Source organism: Pogona vitticeps, chromosome 4 (assembly GCF_051106095.1).
Source record: "Pogona vitticeps strain Pit_001003342236 chromosome 4, PviZW2.1, whole genome shotgun sequence".
Classification (NCBI taxonomy): domain Eukaryota; kingdom Metazoa; phylum Chordata; class Lepidosauria; order Squamata; family Agamidae; genus Pogona; species Pogona vitticeps.
In genome coordinates, this window is record NC_135786.1 from 158,882,722 (window position 1) to 158,908,206 (window position 25,485).

The following is a 25,485-nucleotide window of genomic DNA, read 5'->3' on the forward strand; positions in this document are numbered from 1 at the left end:
ATACTTACTCAGCGTGCATATGCAGTGGATATAAAAAAAGTGTGGTCAAACTAGACAGGACACCAGTCACTGAGCAACGGGATCCTTTTTAAAAAAAATTAAATACTACTCCCCCTCCACTAAATTTGATGGACAGAGTGCCTGAAGAACTTTTGATGGAGGCTTGTAACATTGTACAGGAGGCAGCAACAAAAACCATCCCAAAGAAAAGGAAAGGCAAGAAAGCAAAGTGGCTGTCCAACCGCCCGGAGAGTGCTTGTAGCGCTATGGGGCGGTATGTAAGTCCAATAAATAAATAAATAAATAAAACCAGGCCTTACAAATAGCAGAGAAAAGAAGGGAAAGAGAATGCAAAGGAGATAAGGAAAGTTACAGAAACCTGAATGCAGACTTCCAAAGAATAGCAAGGAGAGACAAGAAGGCCTTCTTAAATGAACAATGCAAAGAAATAGAGAAAAATAAAAGAAAGGGAAAAACCAGAGATCTGTTCAGGAAAATTGGAGCTATTAAAGGAACCTTTTGTGCAAAGATGGACATGATAAAGGACAAAAATGGTAGGGACCTAACAGAAGCAGAAGACATCGAGAAGAGGTGGCAAGAATACACAGAGAAATTATATCAGAAAGATTTGAATATCCTGGACAACCCAGACAGTGTGGTTGCTGACCTTGAGCAGGACATCCTGGAGAGTGAAGTCAAGTGGGCCTTAGAAAGCTTGGCTAACAACAAGGCCAGTGGAGGTGATGGCATTCCAGCTGAACTATTTAAAATCTTAAAAGATGACGTTGTTAAGGTGCTACACTCAATATGCTAGCAAATTTGGAAAACTCAATGGTGGCCACAGGATTCGAAAAGATCAGTCTACATCCCAAATCCAAAGAAGGACAGTGCCAAAGAATGCTCCAAATACTCATTTCACATGCTAACAAGATTATCTCAAAATCCTCCAAGGTAGGCTTCAGCAGTATGTGGATCGATATCTCCCAAAAGTACAAGTTGGATTTCGAAGGGGCAGAGGAACTAGAGACCAAATTGCTAACATGCGCTGGATTATGGAGAAAGCCAGAGAGTTCCACAAAAACATCTACTTCTGCTTCATTAGCTATGCAAAAGCCTTTGACTGTGAGGACCACAACAAACTATGGCAAGTTCTTAAAGAAATGGGAGTGCCTGACAACCTTATCTATCTCCTGAGAAATCTCTATGTGGGACAGAAAGCAACAGTTAGAACTGGATATGGAACAACTGATTGGTTCAAAATTGGGAAAAGAGTACGGCAAGGCTGTATATTATCCCCCTGCTTATTTAACTTATATGCAGAATACATCATGTGAAAGGGAGGACTGGAGGAACCCCAATACATAATTAAGACTGCCAGAAGAAATATCAACAACCTCTGATATGCAGATGATACCACTCTGATGGCAGAAAGTGAGGAGGACTTAATGAACCTCTTAATGAGGGTGAAAGAGGAGAGTGCAAAAATGGTCTGAAGGGCAACATCAAAAAAACTAAGATCATGGTCACTGGTCCCATCACCTCCTGGCAAACAGAAGAGGAGGATATGGAGGCAGTGACAGATTTTACTTTCTTGGGCTCCATGATCACTGTACATGGTGGCAGCAGCCACGAAAATAAAACACTCCTGCTTCTTGGGAGGAAAGCGATGAGAAACCTTGACAGCATCTTAAAAAGCAGAGACATCACCTTGTCAACAAAAGTCCTCATAGTCAAAGCTATGGGTTTTCCTGTAGTGATGTATGGAAGTGAGAGCTGGACCATAAAGGTTGTGGGTGGCATGGAAATTGAGAAATGATTGTATACTATTTTAAAACCTCTGTTATCTAAAATCAAAGGGCAGGTAGGATTTCAATTAAAACATTTTTATCATTTTACTGTGTCAGGTCAGCATGTTAAAATTCTTAATCAGGATCCCAAGTGTAACACAGAAGTATTTCACCACCTGCCTACTGTTTCTATGCCAGAAATGTGGGGTGGAAAATTTCCCAATGCACTATTTTTGTGTGAAAATTTCTACACCATATATACTGCATCTACATTTATCCATAGTTGTCTCTGGTGTTGTACTGCAATAAATCATGTTAGATGAGATGCGAACCTCATCTATAAGTTACAGAAGCTCATATCCTATATTTAGAAGAATACGGTATTCTTCAAAGGAGGAAAGCATTGACAAATGTGGGCCCAACTGCCCAAGGGAGAACTGAAAAATAAGGTATGACAACAGCTTCCTGTGTATGATGTAGTTGGCTTCTGAATGATTCTAGATCAGAGTTTTACATGGTGTATTTGTCTTCAACAGAGTAACAAATGAACACACTTTTTCAGCTTGTTTCTATTTCACGAAATCTCTTGCTTCTCAATCAGACACAAGTACAATTTAGTCAAGAAAAAATGGAGTAAGTTGCCTCTGTCCACAGACTCATGTCTATCCTTTAGAGAAACCTTATGTTCAAGTAGCTGAAAAGAAATGGATTTTTCTCAGCTTGAAATGGACTTAAAAAGTAGCGCAGAGAGTGAGTGAATGAAGCTGAAGTTACAGCTCAGCAAAAAACTTATGATATAAGACATATAAGGGATAGCTCTCTTCAGAGAGAGCTTTTTATGTGTCATAAAAAGTTTATTCAGCACTACTCATTCTGTGTTAAATATAAGGGAACTGTATGGTATTCTTGTTACATTATTGCAAATTCTCAAATAAAAAGAATCTCCACATAATGCTCTGAATGTGTTTAAACACAACACTTTAATCAACCATACTAAACCAGTTGATACAGTATTATCTAGAGCAGTGGTCCCCAACCTTTTTGGGACTGCAGTCTGGTTGGGTTGCGTGTAAGCGTGACACACCCACCCACAAGCATGACACGCCCACTGTGCATGTGTGCAGGGGGCAGATCCATCTCCGCAGCCCACTTCCAGGAAGCCCATGGACCCGCACCGTGCCACGGACCGGGGGTTGGGGACCCCCGATCTAGAGCACTGGAAAGGTTTCCAGCTCTACTTTTTGTGGAAAAACCTACAGCACTATTTTGATGTGCTTCACTAACATGATTTTTTATCAGACTTTGTTTATTATAAATTGTGTTACTTGCCCAATTATATCTGAAATTCGTTAGGTTCCACAGAATCATAGAATAGGGGAGCTGGAAGGAGCCTAATAAGAATGTCAAGTCCAACCTCTTACTTAATGCAAGAAGCCAAGTCAAAATATATCATGCTTGTCTAATTTTCTCCTGAATGCCTCCAACACTGGGGTGCTCACCACCTCCCAAGGTAACTGGTTCCACTGTCATACTGCTCTAACAATAAGGATGTTTTTCTTTAAATTCAAATGAAATCTGGCTTCCTGTAAACTGAGCCCATTATTATGTGTGCTGCACTCTGGGATGATTGAGAACAGATCATGTCTCTCTTCTGTACAACAATCTGTATTTGAACAGTGCCATTTTCACAACAACGTGCTAAGCATGTCTTTCAATGACTTTGTACTCTCTCCTCCATACTGTGCTGCTGGACATGTCTTATCTAATTGCCATGATATGGAAAAACAATTTCATATATTACTGTAATTCACAGATAGAAAACCAAGAGTAAAAACTTACATATCTACTGTACTGCTGCATTATTTTACTAACAGCAGATTCTTCCAACAATTTATGCCAGTCAGACAAGTGATGGAAATTCACCGCTGCTACTAGCAGAGAAGGACTGGTATTAACAACACTTAATGGCATAATTTTAATATTCACAGTGCTGATTACTTTTTCTTGCCATCTGAGGCATATACCACCTGCCAAGAACATTTCCTTTTTCTAGTATATACACAGAATCAGTATATGTATGTGTACTGTGTCACACAGATCGAACACCATCATTTTCAATTTATAAAGTCATTCTCAGTCTGAGAACATTTAAATGCTTTTGATTCAGAAAAACACACCTGACTATTTATTTAGATAACCCACAAAACTACTGTATTTTTCCATGTATAAGACTATACTTTTGTCTAAAATCTTTAGACTAAAAATTGAGGATTATACACGGAGCTAAACTGAGGAGAGAAAAAACAAGTGGAGGGGAAAGCAGGGATCAAAGTGATCCTGCAGGGCTTTGATCCCTTTTCCCCTGCACTTGCTAAGGCCCACTTAGATTTCTTAATTTTGGGTTAGAAAAGTGGGGGCGCGTCTTATACATGGAGGCATCTTATAAATGGAAAAATACGGTATGTTTCCCAACAAAACCTCAATTATAGGATACCTGAAAAAGATATGTGATGCAAATTTTCACCATCAACAGTCCTACAAGCAATACAGATTGGGAAGTGATTTTGTTCCCAGTGTCTGAGTGTCTTTCAGAGTGTTCCATCAGAGAAACAAGAAACTTCCCAGCCTGAGAAAGCTCACATCATACATAAGCATGAAAAACAGAGACTCTACATCTCTTGTTTAAACACTGCCATTTTGCACAAAACATACAACTTTCTTAGAACTCATTCTTACTACATGGCCCTATTCATACACAAAGGAGAATCATACATGAAAGGTATACAAAAGTCAACTTATAGTATTGCATCTCTCTCATTTCTCTGTACAGTTAGACCTTGGATGAGACACAAGCAACAGAATAACATGTTATCTGCCCACTAGAAGTTCAGAGAGTCTTCGATGACTCTACAGAAAGATTTTTGACCTAAGGCACGATTCTCTCAAGTTTGGATTACTGAGGATGAAACAGAAAAGTTATAATGTCTCTCAGTGCTGTTATCTTACTGAAGGACACTTCAAAAATATGGCTGCACCCTTCAACTTTCCTTGGAAATCCAGAATAATTCCTTTTTAAATGGGTTGCTAAAAAACTAATTCTTCTGAGATCCAGCCTCAAAACTGCTGCTTTCGACCTAGCAAACTATGGATTCAGCAAATTCCTTCAAGTACAGCCAGCCAGTCTTCCATCAAAAGCTCAAACTCAATACTTATGTCTTATATCATGACAGACTTGTGCCACTGTTCTGCATTTGAGGTGAAAAATGGACAAGTCCAAGACCTTGACAGGCAACCATAAAAATACAGAAGGTCATATTTTAAACTACACAAGCATCAATGCTGCATGAACCAAGACAAAAGGGATGTTTTTTAAAAAATGATTTCTTGGACTACAAATCCCATAATTCCCCACTCTTGGAGTTATATCTGACTTAAACACATCTTACAGACAGCTAAATATGGCTCACCTGGGAGAAAGGTCCTAAACTAGAAGGCTCTAAGGCTTAGCTAGGCCTACCTGTGCATAGTTTCCTATTCAGAAAGTAAGTTCCCAGCTAGCATTGGAGCAGGATAAGGAAGATTGGGTGAAGCTAGGCCTGGCTGAGCCTGAACACCTGCCAGTTTAGCCCTTTTCTCCCAGGTGAGACACATTTAGGTGTCTGAAAGGTGTGTGTAAGTCAGATAAAACTGCCAGAAATGAGAAATTATGGGATCTGTAGTTCAAAACATCTAAACATCCCATCCCTACAAAAGAACATAAAGGCTATGACCCTGTCCTATCTAGAATGCAGAGTCAATTCCACTAGTGGGCAGATTATTTGGGATGTCATGAAAGAAAAGTAAAGGGTAAGTAATGCTATTTATTATTGCTCGACTTTCAAAATGACTCCGTGATTACTTTCCACTGACCAAACACAATATATGTAACATGTGCTAAATGTAATATTTGGGGAAAATAAGTTGAGGAAAATTGCGTGCTGTGAAAGGTGTCTTTCATCCTTTGAGGGGAACACCTGCAAGAAACATACTAAACGTAGCATTCAATCTCACTCTTAGGTGCCAAGATTTGACAAGTTATGAACACTACAGAACTACTCAGTCTTCCATGGACACATTCACTGTGCTTAGAGAGGAGCTCCTAACCCCTTCCTCCTCCATCTCTGCTTTTTACATATGAAAACAACACACCTACAGTGGAGATATTCCTCCTGGTATGTGGGGTTCTACACGTGAGAAAGAGTCCTGATTTTCCAGGTTTTTCATTCATGTGCAAACTCACACACTAGAATTTCATTGGGGTTCCCCACCCCCATAAATAGCTCTTTTTGGCATTGGGACCCCAAATGCATCTGTAAGAATTTTCATTTCACTGGATTTTTTTCCAGGACAAATTCACAACTTATGGTGCTCCAAGATCATAATACAGTAATGCTGGAGATTCTCTTCTGCTGATGCTTGGAATTGGACTCCCTCAAATTTATGATTGTCTAAACCAGTACATTTATTGATTTAGTTTATTTGATATACAGTGGTGCCCCGCTAGACGCTTACCCCGCATGACGTCGAAATCACTTGACAATGATTTTTTTGTGATCCCAATAGCGATCGTAAAACAATGGTTCCTATGGGGGAAATCTGCTTTACCTTGATTAGGTCCCTGCTTCGCGAACCATTTGTTCACAAAATGATGTTTTAGGAATAGTACTAACTCTCTTCCCTCACTGCCTTTTTTTCCAAATTAAAGGCAATGGCCAGAATCAAGTAAGGTTTGTGTAACTTGCTACAAATAATTGCAGCTAATTGACAAGAGTCTGGCGTGTGCCTTGTCATCTCATCAACCAAGATACAGTGGTGCCCCGCAAGACGGGCACTCCGTTTGACGATGAAATCGCTTGACGTTGATGTTTTTGCGATCGCAAAATGATGTTACCTATGAGGGAATTTCGCTTTGCGATGATCAGTTCCCTGCTTCGGGAACCGATCATTGCAAAGCGATGATTTTTAACAGCTGATTGGTGGTTTCAAAATGGCCACTGGGGAAACAAAATGGCCACCTGCTGTGTTTTCGCACGGATTCCTCGCTATACAGGCAGCGAAAATGGCCGCGCTATGGAGGATCTTCACTGGATGGTGAGTTTCAAGCCTCTAGGAATGCATTAATCTGGTTTTAATGTGTTTCTATGGGCTTTTTAAAATCGAATTACGACATTTTCGTTCTACAGCGATTTTGCTGGAACGAATTAACATCGTAATGCGAGGCACCACTGTATATGTTAAAACCTCATCAATTATCTACAGCAAGTTATGCAAACCGTATGCAAAGAACAATAGAATTCTAGCTTATCTGTTAATGATAATAATAATGTGCCATCAAGACAATTCTGATTTATGGTGACCCTTTTCAGAGTTTTCCGGCTAGGGAATACAATGAAGTGGTTTACCGTTCCCTTCTTTACTAATAACTACATTATAATTTAACTTTACCCAACACAGTTAAAAATAAATAATTAAATTCCAAATCCACTTTAATGGCAATATAAATATTTCCAACTTCTGTTTAGAGATAGGGTAGGTAAGCTGCTGTAAGGATGCTATTTCTTGGTCTGTGAGAAATGGGTCTCTTTCCACTGTTTGAGAATGGGTTATTCTAACTTCCTTTATGGTTATTTCTCTATTGCTTTTCCTTCTTTTCCTGCCGGTCTGACGCATGAGACAAAACTTATGGTTAAATCTTGTGACATGAAAATTAAAAAATGTCTACTGTTCTTTATAATGTTTACAAAACAAAAATGAAGCAATGTCTGTTGAACTCAGGAAGTAGTTTTGACTATTGGTATCAGATATTATTTGCCATGGTTATTATCACTGAATATTGTTAAATGACATTAGTATGTTTCATGTTCATTTCAGTCTGTCGGACTGTAATTATTCAGTTTTTTTATGGGTTGGAGCCAGAGTCAAACACATTTATAGATTTCCCACTTATACCAATGGGACGTAGGTCAATCATGATTGAACTTAACTGGAGGAATGCTGGTGGGCTGCATGCAAACCTCGGGGGCCCCAGTGCAGCTACACTGCATCCCTGTATCCCATTTTTTAAAATGATTTTAGAAGCTCCTTCATGCCTTCTCGGGTTCATAAGGGCAATTTTGTGAGGTAGATGTTAGGGGACCTTTCATTAAATGTGACAGAGAGATTTGCTCACTTCCTCTTTTGAAAAAATGACCTCATCTGGTCCTAAAAACCTGGCAAATTTCTCCAACATCCTTCAGGCAACAAATGTTAAAACATGTCTTCTGAAGTGTTTGTGTGTGGCCCATGGACCTTAAGCAGTACACAAATATGCTGAACATAATTACTGATTGTGGACTTAGAAGTTGTTCTGCTGCCCCACCTGCCATTTTCATAGCAAAATCAATAACCCGGAGAGCACAAAAAGAACTCTTCTATGTAGTTTTTTTTTTTAGCTCAGACAGCTGCTTTTGTAAAATTCAGTCATATCCCATGAACAAGATGAGCAATATGACAGCAATCTGTCACATTTCCACAATTCCGCCAGACTGATTCAAATAGTTATTTATGAATCTGAGATGCCAACGGTCACTTTGATGACTAAACCATAAATTAGCATGTAAAGAGAATATAAATTTGATTTCACAGAAGGAACAAATTACAGGCAGCTAGGATATTATTTAATTTCGATCGACATGTCATAAAAAAGTCAGCAAAACAAGATGTGCTACATCTTAATATACCTCTAAACCGAATATCTCCCATCTTTGTTTTGTTCTATCACTTGGTTTGAAAACTCTGCATATATTGCATGTCCTAAAACCGTTTTGATGAACCCCAGTTTATGACAACCCTCTTTTTTATTTAAATTATGCAGTTATTAACAGAGAAATAAACATTGCATGTGAAAAGTAATAGTCTTAAACTCACTCATCCAAAAGGCATAGTCAGGGCTAGAAAAAGAACAATAGCAATACAGGTTTAAATATGACAAAGCTTATTTTATTTTCATTGATGTGTGTTTTATGAGAGTAAGTGGACACAGTTTGATTATTCGTAATGAATGAAGTATATAAAGCTCAAAAAATACCTATTAAGATTTTTAAAGTATGATTTACAAAAAGGTTCACCATTTCAGACTCCCTACAACTTCCATTTGACAACTTCATTTTCACTCATCAAAAAAATAAAATAGGTCAAGTCCTTATCCTGGTAACCACGGGTAGTCTACGTAACATGAATTAGACATCCTCTCCCACTTTGTGGACATGAAAAATGCTCTGACATTGGGAGTTGGGGAGAAATCCAATCTTGCATCCATCCTGCAAGCCCCATCCAGCTATTGAGGTTTCTTTAGTAGTTTCGTCTACCTCTGTCTGACGTCATAAAGGGGCAGAAAGTTGGGCTCCAAGATGCACTGAATCCACAGCCCTCCAGCAGTTTATAACCCTTCAGCAATGCCTCCAACACAAAGTGAAATGTAATCACAGCTCAGATATGTCAAGCTATTTATCCTCCCATTGCTTTCAATGTTGCTTTTTTATTTCTTCCTAAATCAAAGCTATCTATCTACCTATCTACCTATCTATCTAAAATTAGAAAACCAGCTTCTCTACTGTCCCGATGAAAAGCGACTAGTAGGACTTTGGAAGGAATGGTGTGCTTTCAGATCAGACCAGTCAATCCCTCAAGCTCTTCCACCTTTGGATGCTCCCACAGTTTCTAATTATGAATATGCTTACTAGCAAGAATAATTCCTGAGAATTCTGAGTAAACATCTCTAGATTCAAAGCAAACCCTATTGTATGGTATCTGTATGATTTCTGACCCAAGAACAAATTTGATGCAATTCACATACAAGCAATTTTTGCATTTTGACAGTGATCTTTGAAGACGGTTCAGAAACTTCAGCTGGTTTAAAATCTAGCTGCCACTGCTGACTGGCGCCAATTATAGGGAGCATATAATGCTCCTGCTACAATAATTGTAGGTCTACCAGTACATTTCTGGGCAAAGTGCTGTTTATTATCTATAAAGCCCTATTTGGCTTGGGTCCAGGCTACCTGGATTCACCGGACCACAGGACATGGTTCCAGAAATACATGTCCTTAGTCTGCTTGTCTGAAGCAAACCGTACACAAGGCTTCTTGTGCATCATCTTTAGGAGAGGCTTCCTTTTGGGATGACAGCCCTGGAGACCAATTTGATGCAGTGTGCAGCGTATGGTTTGAGCACTGACAGGTTGACCACCCGCCTCTTCAACCTCTGCAAGAAATGCTGGCAGCACTCATACGTCTATTTCCCAAAGCCCACCTCTTGGTACAATGCTAAGTACAGGCACTCAGTTTCTTTGGTCGACTATGGCGAGGCCTGTTCTGAGTGGAACCTGTCTTGTTAAACCGCTGGATGGTCTTGGCCACCGTGCTGCAACTCAGTTTCAGGATTTTGGCAATCTTCTTATAACCTAGGCCATCTTCATATAGAGCAACAATTCCTGTTTTAGATCCTCAGATAGTTCATTACCATGAGGTGCCATGTGGAACTCCCAGTGACCAGTCTGAGAGAGTGAGAGCGATGACATCTGCTCCCCCTTCACACCTGAGACTTGTGACACTAACAGGTTTCATGACACCAGGGAGGGAAAACAGCTACAGTGGTGCCCCGCATGACGACGATGATCCATTCCAGGAAAATTGCTGTTAAGCAAAATTGTCGTCATGCGAAAAGCCTTTCCCCATTGGAATGCATTGAAACTCGGTTTAATACGTTCCAATGGGGAAAATACCTGGTTGTCTAGCAAAGATCGCCCATAGGGAAGCCATTTTTGCAAGCGCCGATCAGCTCTTAAAATGGCTGCCCTGCGAAGCATGGGTCCAGAAAACACAAGGCAGCCATTTTAGGAAGCCGACGATCGTCGGAAAAAAATCGTCATCTTGCGAATAAACGGTCCGTGAAGCACGGACCTAATCGACGTCCAGCGGAATTCCCACATAGGAATGACTGTTTTGCGAATCGCTATAGCGATCGCAAAAAGTAATCATCATGCAGTTTCGTCATACAGCAGGGGCGTCATCTAGGTACCAATTTGGACACTGCCACTTAGGGGTGTACTCACCTTTGTTGCCAGCGGTTTAGACATTAATGGCTATGTGCTGCATTGTTTTGAGGGGACAGCACATTTACACTCTTGTACAAGCTGTATACTCACTGCTTTACACCGTAGCCAAGTGTCATTTCTTGTGTTGTCACATGAAAAACTATACTAAAATATTTATGAAATGTGAGGGGGTGTAGTCACTTCTGTGATATACTGTATATTTCACATCTCTCTGCCCCGAGAAGGCCTTTTGAGTTACTTTTGACATTGCCATGGATTTGGTCTTTGCCTTCTGGTTGTAATTTTTTTTAAGAGAAGGTGCTGCAGTTCTTTCTGAGACTTATAATTATTCAGGAGGAGCCCTTTATACAACCCAACGAGCCATGCAACTATGACTTCATGCCCAAGTCAACCACCCTCATTGTGACTTGACCAAACAGTGGATGCCAGGCTCCCCTGGGCACAGAGGACACTAGGGGTCATAGAATTCTGCCTGTAGAATTTATGGAGAATTCTGAGGATTGCAACCCCCCCCCCAAAAAAAAACTGCCAACACAATTCCTGGAATCTTGTTGGTGGAACTGCATGGCCATAAGGCTAATGACATCATCAGCCAGGGATGCTAACCTTTAATGTTTCCTATCCTGCTTTTCCAGCTCAGAAACTCTTTAGGATCCATTTTGACCTGCAGAGGCCTTTGCAAGCCTCTGGAAGGAGGGAGCCTTAATATTAAAAAAAAAAACGGCTGGTGGTGGTCCCAATCCTGGTGGCAGGACTAGCAGTGGTAATTTTTTAATATAAAAGGCTTCTGCCTCATCCCAAGCCTCAGAACCTCAGCAGATAGGAAGCTTTAAATTAAAGATTAAAGCCTTGGCTGGTGATGTCATCAGCCTTCAAGCCCCCAGTGTTAGGCAACAGGATAACAGTCGATGTTACATTGTGAAACACTTCTCCTCAAGGTTCCAAGCAACCAGGCATGCCCTCTTCCTGGATGAACATTCTATTCATCTTCCTGGTTTTCCATTCTCACTCCAATATGTAATGAGAGCTAGTATGCTAAAGAAGACAGGGTGTCACTATGATTTAAGAGACCTTGGTCCAAATGCCCAGTGTACCATGGAACTCACTAGGGTGGCAGCAATGGTAAAGCCTTCCTTAAACATTTCAAATATCTCAAAAACTCTCTGATTTGATGGAACATAACAGCACAAAACAGGTAAAGCTTGCTACAACATGTAAAATAAATAAGCACATGGAAATATGTACATATGAATATATGAAACCATATGAAACATATATTAGTATCTATTTAACAAACTAGAACCAATAAAAGATTCACTCCATATAGTTTAACACATTCCTTTTTATATCATTATTATTCCAAACAGAAAATTAACTTTAAGCTACATGACTTCTCCGCTGACAACATGGGCATACACACTAACACATGACCGATAAAAGATTTAATACATTAAAACTTAAATTTTTTCCCCATAAAATATTATTCATTCTGTGCAATTCAAATGTATTCCTTCGAGGCAACCCATCAATAATTAATTAAAATGAATCCACTCATTCATTCCAAACTTTGTTCATTCATTAATTTCTAAATACTTAAGGAATTCCTTTAAGTATTTATTCAGGCCTTTGAAAATAAGACAGCTCTGAGCATTATAGAACAGCACAAGCACGCTAGTAGGCATGTGCCATTTTTAACCCCTTCCTTTTGGACCCCAACTCCCAGAATTCTCCATTCCGGGAGTTCTATCCACCAGACCGAGACGTACTGTAAATTCTGCTCCCCAAGAGAACGGCTAGGCTGGAAGGCTTGATGGCCTAGGACAGGCCAAGCATCAGATTAAGCTGCCTGTTCGAAAAGGATGGTGCCTTGGTGTGTACCAGAAATTATTTATGCAAAATATTTTTACCCTGCAGCTTACATTATTAAGGAAGACAATACAGTGGTGCCCCGTATAGCGAAGGTTAATCCGTTCCGGATTAACCTTCGCTATACGAAAACATCACTGTGCGGGTAAGGAAAGCCTATTGGAACGCATTAAACTTAGTTTAATGCGTTCCAATAAGCTTCGAAACTTACCCCTCCAGCGATGTTTTCGCGTCCGGCGGCCATTTTGGAGCCGCCGATCAGCTGTTCGGCGGCTCCAAAATGGCCGGCGGACGCCCCAATCGTCGCAAAGCGAGTGCGGCGATTGGGGCTGATCCGTATAGCGATCCCCAAAAAGGGATCGCTATACGGATTCTTCGTTAAACGGTGCGCTCGTTAAGCGAGGCACCACTGTATTTGAAAACTGTAAGTCATTCAAATATTGAAAAAGAACTAAATAAACATTGTATTCAAAATGTTAGAGAAAAGCATTAGTAAAACATACAAAAGCATCAAAAACACCAACCATCCAATTTAAAATACCCCTCTCAGACGGCCAGTCACCAAGGGAAAATCCTGCCTATAGAGAAAGGTCTTTCTTTACCTGCTTGTGGAAGGACAGCAAAAAGGGGCCTGTCTGTCCTCCCGTGGGAGGGAGTTCCAGAGGTGGGGTGGGACTGAGAAAAAGGCCCCTCCTCATCATCTTAATACCTGGACAGGCTCATAAGGGAATTGTGATATTTGAAATAGCTTGGACTGAAGCTACTTAGGGCTTTATTAGTTAACACCAGCATTCTGAATTAAGCCTATGCTGCTTCCCTGAAAATAAGATCTAACCTGAAAATAAGCCCTAGTATGATTTTTCAGGATGCTCGGAATATAAGCCATACCTCAAAAATAAGCCCTAGTTAAGTGAAAGCCCCCTTTCCACCATTGTGCAGCAACCAGAAGATGACATGACTGTATTTGAATAAATGTAGATTGCTATACATGAAAAAAATAAATAAAACATCCCCTGAAAATAAGCCCTAATGTGTTTTTGGAGCAAAATTTAATATAAGGCCTTGTTTTATTTTCGGGGAAACATGGTAGAAACGTATTGGCAGCTAGTGGAGCTGCTGTAACAGGGGAGTTATCTGATCCACGTATCCAGTCCCAGTTAAAAATCTGGCTGCCATGTTTTGGACAGGTTTAAGTTTCCAAATACTTTCCAAAGGCAGCCCTACATAGAGTGCACTGCAGTACTCTAGCCAGGATGTAACTAAGCCCTGTCTCACCATGACCAGATCAGATCTCTCCAGGAACAGGCAAAGCTGGCATTTATAACTGCAAATGCACCCCAGGCCATGGCTGAAACCTGAGCATCCAGGCTCAGAAACAAATTCAAGAGCAGCCCCAAGCTGCACACCTGTGTTTTCAAAGGGAGTGTAACTCCATCCAGCATCTAAGTTAAACAAACAAACAAACAAACTTTTAGGGCAACTTCCTTTTCAAAGAGGCAGCTAATCCAGAGCTCAGTCTATCCTACCCATGAAGCCTTCCAGCCCAGTCTTTCTTCATAATTTAGGTGTGGGTCTGGCTGATAGAATTCCTAGAATGGAAGCTGCAGTGACAATTTGAAACATTTTTTCTGGGGAGCACTGACACATTTCGAGGCACAGGGAGCTGCAAAAAACGGGAGCTTAAGTGACTGCATACAGTCTGTGGAATGCACTTTTCCCATCTCAAGGTGAAGAGAGGTGTAGACTGGAGCCGTGAGCTTAGAGAAAATACAACACCATATTTACTTCAACTGTTAATAAAACCATGCTTACCTGTCGGCGAATAATTTCTAGATTAGTTTTTGCTTTGCTCACTAGAGTTTCTATTTCGGCTGAATCCCTGATGTGTTTGTTTTCTCTAAAGGCATCTCTTATTCTTCTTATGGCGTATGTCCTAAGAAAATTGAAAAGAGTATGATTGTTCTCTGTCCTAGTTATGGTTGCTGAAACTTCAAAACATAAATTGAATGGAAATGCCAGAAATGCCGAGAACTGACACTTTGATTAATACAGACAAGTGAATTGAATTGTGAAACAGTATGCCTGTCAAGGAAACTGTACAAATCATTGCACCACTTTCTGTTAAGCACCTGGATGGCCAACTGATTACATGGCCTGGATTATGTCTGAGCACACAACAGATAGCTAGAACAGTCATACCCAACACTTAAGGAATTGTAAGTTTACATTAGGCAAACCCAATAGGATTCTGACCTGTATCTAGCACTTATATTGTCATACAAATTGGTAGGATGTTGTATTGTAATACAGATAGCTAAAAATCAATGCTTTTTTTAAAAGTCAAATTTTATTTAAATCATAAATTAAATCACAATACAAGCAAAATTAGTTTTTTTTATTTAAATTGTCAAAAAAATCTGATGTTTCTGATTTAAATCAATCCCATCCTGGATATAAATACAAAATGTTTGGTATTTATCATTACAGATTACGCAGCTTTGCACCATGTGCAAAATTGTCTGTGCGCTTATAATTTCAGAGGTCCTACATATCTGTACACATGCACACAGATAGGAGAAAGAGACAACAGTGGCTTAGATCAAATCTTTGAGTAACAGCTTAGCTATCATGATATTAAAAGACATGTTTCTAAACAGCCTGCCAGCATCACACTGAGCTTCTGTTGAGCAAAAAGTTCACCAGAAGAAGAATGTGGGATAGCACTGCTTGTGCAAGTGGTGAGCACCATGAAGAATACTAGTCCTCTGCTTGTACAATGACAATGTGTGATTTTGGAATGCTATGCATGGAAAAGGCTTCAGGGGTTAACCTAGAGGCAATATCTGGAGCTGGAGTCCCGAAGGCAGTTCATGTCGTTCTGCCAACTCTTGCGATGTTGCTGGAACCAGTTGTATTGGCTCTTGCCTTTCCATTGGACCATTTCAGCAACGTGAAGAGGGGGGGATGTGCTGCTTGGGTAACAGCCTATCCTCCATATTACTTTACCCAGGCTTCATGCTCTGGAGAGGACACTTCTCAATACAGAGCATGTTACCATAGTCTCTCGAGACTGAATGATGCCTATGATGATGCAACCGGGGGTGGTGGTGGAGATTTTCCTCTGAAAGCCCATGTCTTTCAAATATGTCAATAATGTTAAATAATTCTCTACAGTTTCAAAAACAGAATGGTACATCTGCTAGGCGCACAGCCATCCCTGGCATGGCATACTGGCTGGGTTGAAGTGAATAATAGCCCAACGTATCCGAAAAGCACCAACTCAGGGAAGGCTGTAGTAATTTCTACAGCAGAGAAAGCAAACAAATAGCCTGAAAAATATCCTGACTGATATGGACTGGAGATAACGGCTACAATCCTACACTCATTTACCCAGATGTAAGCCTATTAGAGCACAGTGGGACTTCCCTCTAAATAGATGTATACAGGATTGCACTATAAGGATACAATCCAAAACCACACTGAAACTGGATAAATATGCTCAGGATGGAAGCAAAAAAGCACCAAGACATTATCTGTTATTACCACATAACAAACATTTTGAAGATGTCCTCACTGGAAAGGCTTATTCAGTCCAAATCTACTTTAGAAAGACAGAACTATAAGGAGAACTATCCACCTAGGAGCACTTGGACAGCAGGCTAAGCAGCCATGCGAGCCATCTTGCCACACTCTTTCCCACGTGAGCACCAAGTGTTTTAATTCTGTTTAAATTATAAAAATCATCCTTAATTTTGTGTACGTATATAAAAGCATACACAATTATATGCAAGCCAGTGCCCTCTGTTAACCTCCTTTTTGAGTACTTGACTATGGCCATTCTACTTAGAACCAAAGAAATAAACGGGACCACTTAGTTGAGATTTTCAAGTCTCATTTACTTCACTGGGTCCGCCCTAAGATTTGACTTGGCCCTCTGCACGTGATGTTGGTAAAAACACTGAAACAAAAGATTACCTGGGATAAAAACAAAACCTAGGGTTGCGTCCAGATTTAGTCATATCTAGAGTAAAACTAATGCAACTTAAATATCCTTCCTACTCTTTTCAGAGAATCTAAATTAACTCTGTTCAAACGCAACCCATGGGATACATAGAGGTCATTCTTTGTTTTGTCAAAAAAAGAAAAAAAAAGAAAAGGAAAATTCCTAGCCTTGAAGTTCTTGTTTGAGAGCAAACATGATAGATTTCAACAGACGTTACAAATAAGGAAAGGATTTCTGATGCTGAGGCCTAAAACTGTGTATATCAGAAGTACACTACAGTGGTGCCCCGTATAGCGAGGTTAATCCGTTCCGGATTAACCTTCGCTATACGAAAACATCGCTGTGCGGGTAAGGAAAGCCTATTGGAACGCATTAAACTTAGTTTAATGCGTTCCAATAAGCATCCAAACTTACCCCTCCAGCAATGTTTTCGTGTCCGGCGGCCATTTTGGAGCCGCCGATCAGCTGATCGGTGGCTCCAAAATGGCCGCCGGATGACCCGAAATGGCCCCTATCAGTGTTTTCGCGCCCTCCCCTTGCTTACGGAGGTCGCGAAAACGCTGCGGGGGGGCATTTCGGGTCATCCGCGGCCATTTTGGAGCCGCCGATCAGCTGTTCGGCGGCTCCAAAATGGCCGCCGGACGTCCCAATTGTCGCAAAGCGAGTGCGGTGATTGGGGCAGATCCGTATAGCGATCCCCAAAAAGGGATCGCTATACAGATTCTTCGTTAAACGGTGCGCTCGTTAAGGAGGCACCACTGTATATGGTAAGAATGAGCCCAACTCTGCTATAATTAGCTATACCTAAACAGTGTCTATTGTGGATGTAGCATTTGCAACAGACAGGGTACACCCTCAAACACTTCCCAAGAACAGAAGAGTCAAAATTAGAGGAAATGTGGGAAGCTTGCAGGGATCTCATATTCCTCCAAAGGGCCCACCATCCATGTGGATTCCCACACAAATTTCGACAGATGATTTGGCAATTGCCTGAGCTCAGATATTGCCCTTATAGCAGTGTGGATCATACCACTGATGCTTGAAGCAGCTTTCGAAAATCTTTTTCTAATCTCAGTCCTAGTTCTGCTTTATCTCTGCAAGAAGCCCTTTATCCGTGACTCTGATGTCCTCCTCTTGCTCTCATTTTCGATTCGCACTTCAACTGCTTTATCTTCCATTTTTGGAACATAACTTTACCCACCACCTGCAGCATCAGCCCTCCAAAACAGGGAAGGGAAAAAAAGAAGCAATTCAAATCCTAGAGGGAAGAAGATAACTGCTGCCACCAAATAACAAATGCTTTCATTAAGTTGCATAAACTCCTGCTTAGAAGCAGCCAGCAATTGCTCTGCAACTACAACGGCAATAACCATGTTATTCACGTCTCTGATTGAAACACCAATTCTAGTTAGGCCATCCATGGCAGGCCATCAAATCTTTCCGATTTGCAGATCAAACCCAAGTGTTGCATAGCCTGCTGAAAACAGATTGTGCCAGAAGGCTCACTGCTAGGTATAACATACACTGGCCCATTACAGCTAAAATTCACAAGCCTGTTGAAATTCCCAGCTGCCTAAGAGAATGCGAGCCCCATTCTGGCTGTGAAAACAATGGGGGGCAGTAAGCAGCCACAAGATTTTTTTGTATTTCCTTATTACTGGTTTTGTCTTTGTCTCATACGTGAAGAAAAAGTACAGCAACCACTATACAATTCAACATAGCCTGAATGGTGTCAGGGCAACTTGTAGAGCTGTGCTGCTCAAAGCTAATCCCGGGGACTACCACACATACCAAATGGGTACAAGCATGCCCCATGAATTAAAGTAATCCTAAAAAAGATTTTTTTAAAACAGAGTAAAGGTAAAGGTTCCCCTTGACATTTAGTCCAGTCGTGTCCGATTCTAGGGCGTGATGCTCATCCCCATCTCCTAGCCATCGAGCCAGCGTTTGTCCGGAGAGAGTTTCCATGGTCATGTGGCCAGCGTGACTAAACACGGAATGCCGTTACCTTCCCACCATGGTGGTACCTACTTATCTACTCGCATTTTTACATGCTTTCAAACTGCTAGGTTGGCAGGAACTGGGACAAGCGACGGGAGTTCACTCTGTCGCGTGGATTCGATCTTACGATTGCTGGTGTTCTGACCTTGCAGCACAGAGGCTTCTGCAGTTTAACCCACAGCACTACCACATCCCGCTTTAAACAAAGTTAATTCTTTTAAAAATTCCAAATGTTTATGTACTGTATTGATTTCCTCAATGTAACTTATAGCATCATGCACAGTATTAATTAAAAAAAAACCCTGACATCCTTCTCTGGCCAAATCCAGACTTGCTAAGCTTTGGCAAGACCACAGTACCTTAGGCCTTTAAATCAGAGCCCCACTACCTGAACTCTTTTCTCTCATCTGTTCTTATTATAACTGATAACTTACACAGGGCACAAAATATGCATTGATGTTTTGGGTTTATAATTTTTAGGCAACAGATATTTATTTACAATATTTATTTATTTACAATATTTTTAGCCGAACCATTACCAGTGGCATTATTTATTTTATTTATTTATTTATTTATTGGACTTATATACCGCCCCATAGCGCTACAAGCACTCTCTGGGCGGTTTACAGTTTAATTATACAGGCTACACATTGCCCCCCCAGCAAGCTGGGTACTCATTTTACCGACCTCGGAAGGATGGAAGGCTGAGTCAACCTTGAGCCGGCTACCTGGGATTTGAACCCCAGGTCGTGAGCACAGTTTTAGCTGCATTACAGCGTTTTAACCACTGCGCCACGAGGCTCACTGGCTAAGATCCAATGGCTAAGATCCACTACAGAATGACAACTATAGAATGCTCATCAAATCAACTGCATTTACATATGTGTGCATCACCAAATTGTCAGGAATTTAGTAGACCTACTCCTGTTGCTATTTACTACTAGATTTGAACTGTAAAAAGTAGCCCCAATCCTGAAAACAAATTCCACTGAATTCAATGACATCTCTCCTAATAGAGACGAAAAAATTCTTCCACACAAGACTTTAATTACGCAACTATCTTATTTTGCTCATGGAAATTTACAGGTAATCCAGTTGCTGCAGTCTACTATTTGTAACTCATGTTTCCTCCCTGTGTCTTCCATTTTCTTTGCTTTCACCAAAAGGTTCATTAAGGAGGAAATGAATACTTGTACAGTGTCTCTGGACTGGCAACATTAAGAGCCATCAAAACAGAAGCAGTTCAGGAATGACACAAGCCATTTCGCAGCCTGAGGTAAACGATCAGATAGTTGCCTTCCATGTTCCAGACACAGAGACCAGGTTGGTAAGGAGACTTACCTCAATACTGGTAATGGGACAATGAGCTCCACTGCACATAAAAGACAGGAAGCTAGCTTGTGTAGTACAGAATGGGCTGCATTCAGAGATGCTTCTGAAAATTTCTTCATATGTTCTTTAAAGCCAAGTGTGAGAACTGTGAAACCCCTGGAGCCTATAAAGCTTGTACAAAATCAGGTCTTTTACATTGAATGCTATACTCGATTTTTCTGTGAAAAATTTCCCACACCACATATACCTACATTTATCCATAGTTGTCTGTGCTGCTGTACTGCAATAAATAACGTTAGATATGCTAAACATAGGATATGGACCTCTACAAGGTATTCTTCTTAGGATACAAGCTTTAATAGACCCCAGTGCTCAGTTGTCAATGGGAGAACAGAAAAATAAGGTACAACAACCTTTTCCTGTGCACAATACAGTTAGGTTCTGTCTCAAAAAGGCTAATAAATGAATCCACTGTTAAGCTTGGTTCTATTTTGCAAAACCTCTTGCTTCTCAAACAGTTACAAGTACAAATAGTTAAGATAAAATGTGTTAAACTGGCATTGCCCACAATCTCATGAACATATTTTAGTAAAATAGAATGCTGGCTACTTATATTCAGTACAAGCAGCCAACATTCTATTTTTATCTCAAAGGCAACTGGAATTAGTGCAGAGAATGAGTGAAGCTGAAGGTATTACAGCAATACCTCATCAAAATAAAATTAAACATGGGTCCAGACTATTTAAAGAGATGTATCCTTCCATACAAGCCTTCTCAGCTTTTCTAGAGAGGCCCTTCTCAAGCTCCTTCAGCAAGAGGACACAAGAGAGGGGCCATCTCAGCGGCTGCTCTCAGGCTTTGAAATGCACTGCGCCAGAGGCCAGGATGGCCTTCTTGTTGTTGTTTAGTCATTAAGTTGTGTCTGACTCTACGTGACACCATGGACCACAGCACACCAGGCTCTCCTGTCTTCCACTGCCTCCCGGAGTTGGGTCAAACTCATGTTGGTTACTTACCCTTCTCCTCCTGCCTTCCCACTTTACCAACATCAGGGTCTTTTCCAGGGAGTCTTCTCTTCTCATGAGATGGCCAAAGTATTAGATCCTCAGCTTCAGGATCTGTCCTTTCAGTGAGCACTCAGGGTTCATTTCCTTCAAAATGGATAGGTTTGTTCTCCTTCCAGTCCAGGGGACTCTCAAGAGTCTCCTCCAGCAGCACAATTCAAAAGCATCAATTCTTCAGCGGTCAGCCTTCTTTATGGTCCAGCTCTCACTTCCATATATCACTACCGGAAAAAGCCATAGCTCTGAATATGCTGACCTTTGTCGGCAAAGTGAAATCTCTGCTTTTTAAGATGCTGTCGAGGTTTGTCATTGCTTTCCTCCATATTTTCCCCTTCTATTTGCCAGGAGGTGATGGGGCCAGTGGTCATGATCTTAGTTTTTTTGATGTTGAGCTTTAGACCATTTTTTGCGCTCTCCTCTTTCACCCTCATTAAGAGGTTCTTTAATTACTCCTTACTTTCTGCCATCAGAGTGGTATCAACTGCATATATGAGGTTGTTGATATTTCTTCTGGCAATCTTAATTCCGGTTTGGGATTCCTCCAGTCTTGCCTTTCACATGATGTATTCTACATATAACTTAAATAAGCAGGGGGACAATATACAACCTTGTTGTACTCCTTTCCCAATTTTGAACCAAACAGTGTTTCCATATCCAGTTTTAACTGTGGCTTCCAGTCCCACATAGAGATTTCTCAGGAGATGGATAAGGTGGTCAGGCACTCCCATTCCTTTAAGAACTTGCCATAGTTTGCTGTGGTCCACACAGTCAAAGGCTTTTGCATAGTCAATGAAGCAGAAGTAGATGTTTTTCTGGAACTCTCTGGCTTTCTCCATAATCCAGCACATGTTAGCAATTTGGTCTCTAGTTCTTCTGCCCCTTCAAAATCCACCTTGTACTTCTGGCAGTTCTAGTTCCACATACTGGTAAAGCCTACCTTGTAGGATTTTGAGCATCAACTTGCTAGTGTGTGAAATGAGTGCAATCATACGGTAGTTGGAGCATTCTTTGGCCCTGCCCTTCTTTGGGATTCAGATGTAGACTGATCTTTTCCAATCCTCTGGCCACTGCCGAGTTTCCCAAACTTGCTGGCATATTGAGTGTAGCATATTAACATCTTTTAAGATTTTAAATAGTTCACCTGGAATGCCATCACCTCCACTGGCCATGTTGTTAGCCAGGCTTTCTAAGGCCCACTTGACTTCGCTCTCCAGGATGTCTGGCTCAAGGTCAGCAACCACACTATCTGGGTTGTCCGGGACATCCCGATCTTTCTGGTATAATTCCTCTGTGTATTCTTGCAACCTCTTCTTGATGTCTTCTGCTTCTGTTAGGTCCCCACCATTTTTGTCCTTTATCATGTCCATCTTTGCACAAAATGTTCCTTTAATATCTCCAATTTTTTTTAACAGATCTCTGGTTTTTCACTTTTTATTATTTTCCTCTATTTCTTTGCACTGTTCATTTAAGAAGGCCCTCTTGTCACTCCTTGCTATTCTTTGGAAGTCTGCATTCAATTTTCTGTAACTTTCCCTATCTCCCTTGCATTTTGTTTCCCTTCTCTTCTCTGCTATTTGTAAGGCCTCGCTGGGCAGCCACTTTGCTTTCTTGAATTTCCTTTTCTTTGGGATGGTTTTTGTTGCTGCCTCCTGTACAATGTTATGAGCCTCCATCCATAGTTCTTCAGGTACTCTGTCCACTAAATCTAGTTCCTTATATCTGTTCCTACTTCCACTGTGTATTCATAGGGGATTTAGCTAGATTATACCTGACTAGGCCATTGTTTTTTTCCTACCAGCAATCCGTGAAGGGAGTGGCCTTCTTGCTCTGAGGTAAAGACCTTCCTGCTCAGGCAGGCTTTTAAGCAGTAAGTTATCTCAGGAATGCTGGTTTTTAGTTTAACAGGTTTTTAAATGTTTTTGAATTGATTTTAAATTTGATTTTAATCTTAATATAGGCGTAATTGCTTTTTTAAAAATGCGATATTTATGTAATGTTTTTAAATATGTTGTTTTATCAGTTGTATGCCACTTTGAGTGCTCTATGGGGAGATAGGCGGCATATAAGTAATTTAATAAAATATATAATAAACAGTTGATATAAGATATATCAGGTACAGCTGTCTTCAAGTATGCATCCTAAAAAACTAACAGTGTTCTTCCAGGTGTAGCTATTTTTTGTTGAATATAAGGAAAGTATATGATATTTTCTTTACATTGTTACAAATATTCCAATAAAATTATTTATACATAAAGCTTTAAATGTGTTTGAATGTAAAGATTTCCACCCTGCTTTTCTAAGATGCTGATCAGGCTACATTTTTATTATTTTTGAAAAGTCAAACAAGGTCACGGAAACAGATCTAAACACACCACGAACAATTCCTACTAACAGAAGAATCGAGACGTTTTACATTGTGTATAGATTCTCCACAATCTATCAATTCCACTGATAGACACAGACTGCTATTGTAACATTCAATTTTTTTCCCCGTTCGAAATTAATCCTTACCTGGATGGGAACCCTAAAAAGTCAAGAGTCAACCTCCTCGTTTCAATTTAGGTTTATAGAATAGAACCGATCGCAATAGAAGAGCAGCAAAAAGAGAAGTCCATTTATTGAACTTAGCTGTAAACTGCGCAAAAAACAAACTCAAGGAGGGATCGCGGAAGCCGCTTTCGGAACCAAAGCGGCGCCTGCTTCTTACCTGTACCCGTAAGCAGCGAAGCCCTGGCTTTCCCGCAACAGGGCACGATAGAGCCGCAACACCTGAGCCCGCCTGGCCGCTGCCATGTTGTAAACAGACTGCCGGGCCTCTTCGCAAGGCCCCGGAGACTTTGCAGCCCACCCCGGCGCCTGAATCCGGAAGTAGCTGAGGGATCGCTCGGAGCTCCGAGGCGGCTCTGCGGGGAGGAGCGAGGCCGTTCCCACCTCGGGGACTGCGAGGGCCGCTTGCCCGGAATCGGCTTGGTTTGATGGGCAGACGTTCCCCGAGCGCGTCAGGCGCCGGACGGGCAGCCCAGCGGAAGAGCCTGCTTTCTCTCCGGCGGAGAGGAGAAAAGGGGAGGTGAGTTGGAGAAAAATAACAGACGGGGGGGGGGGTTTGGAAGAATGGGGCCACTGGAGTCAGTGCCTGGGCCCGGACGGGGACTAGTATCCTAGTGGCAGCTCCTGCGAGAGTAGACCCATCGACTCCCTGGGATTTACAGGCGGGTTGCCGTCCCGTGCAAGAACTGATCCAGTGGGTCTAACTCTGTAGCTGATACTCGCAACTGAATAGCCTGGGAAGGGGAAATGTAGATTTTTCATTCATGATTCCTACTGGCTCGTGTTTTAAAAAAACTTCTCTTAAGGAAATCTGTTTCGGGTCAGAGGCCGCACAAAGCTCCTAAGTTTCACTGCAAGGCTATCACATTCCGTCTAAATCCCACGTGCAGTTCCGAGCGTTGTGAGTACCTCCTTATTTGATGCACGTTTAACGCCGTGCACAACTCTCGTCGCAACGTCGCCAGACCCCCTCCGGCTACTAGACGGGAAGAGGGTATTCCTGGACTGCTCCCCCCGCAGGCCCAGGGTGCTTTGACACTAGGCTGGGGTGCAGACAGTTGCAGTCCAAATTCCGGTAATGGTATAACTGGTGACAGTTTAGCATTAGCACATGTCCCTGGTTTCTGTGTCCTTCTATAGAAGGGGAAGCAGCATGTTGAATGTGAACACGTGACTTGTAATCTAGCCTGGCCAAGTTTACATTTTGCGCGTGTGGAGAGGAGTCTTCCCTTTCCAAAGCTGGGCAGGGGAATCAGGTATGATTCTCCCTTCCCCATTCACTGTAATAGATGAGGAGCCCTAGTATCCATGTAGCCCCTCTTTTTGACATTGCCTACTTACTTGCCACTCAGCTGTTCTTCCTCTGTAGTAAAATGGACAAGGTCAGGGGCAAATCTTGCCAGTTTCTCCAGTGGCTGGTTCTGATCTCAGGTGAAACCAGAAAATTAACCTTTTCTATTCCATATTCTGATACCTTTCTCTCTCCTTCCCTGAGTGCACTGCCAGAAGAGTGAGTTTGCTCTTGCCAAAACTGACTGCTTTAAGAGTTCTTCTGAAGTTGCACCAAGCTGACATGAAATTAGTTTAAGAGTTCCCTGTGCCATTAGGGCCAAAAGTTGCCCATCCTAATCTTGGGACACACATTACACATGTGTAGACCTGTGGCACAAAACTGCTATAAGCCATTTACAGGGTGGCTGGAGCACAAGGATGTTTTGTATATATCCGTTTATGCACATGTCTTTCTTTAAC

At 41.4% G+C, this 25,485-nt stretch overlaps 2 protein-coding genes across 4 annotated transcripts in view; one reads left to right on the top strand and one right to left on the bottom strand.

The window, feature by feature from the left end:
* LYRM4 (LYR motif containing 4) overlaps positions 1–24,029 on the bottom strand; it is a 72,235-nt gene extending 48,206 nt beyond the window's left edge. The window contains exons 1-2 of the mRNA XM_020789849.3: positions 23,894–24,029; positions 14,599–14,719 (exon numbers count right to left, since the gene is read on the bottom strand). Coding sequence (XP_020645508.1) covers positions 14,599–14,719; positions 23,894–23,979 — 207 coding nt within the window. The 5' untranslated portion in view covers positions 23,980–24,029. The remainder of the gene's footprint in view (positions 1–14,598; positions 14,720–23,893) is intronic.
* An 83-nt stretch (positions 24,030–24,112) lies between these two features.
* Positions 24,113–25,485, top strand: part of FARS2 (phenylalanyl-tRNA synthetase 2, mitochondrial) — a 290,330-nt gene continuing 288,957 nt past the window's right edge. For all 3 annotated transcript variants that reach the window (XM_072998580.2, XM_072998581.2, XM_072998582.2), the window contains exon 1: positions 24,113–24,253. The gene's annotated coding sequence lies outside the window, so the exon portion shown is untranslated. The remainder of the gene's footprint in view (positions 24,254–25,485) is intronic.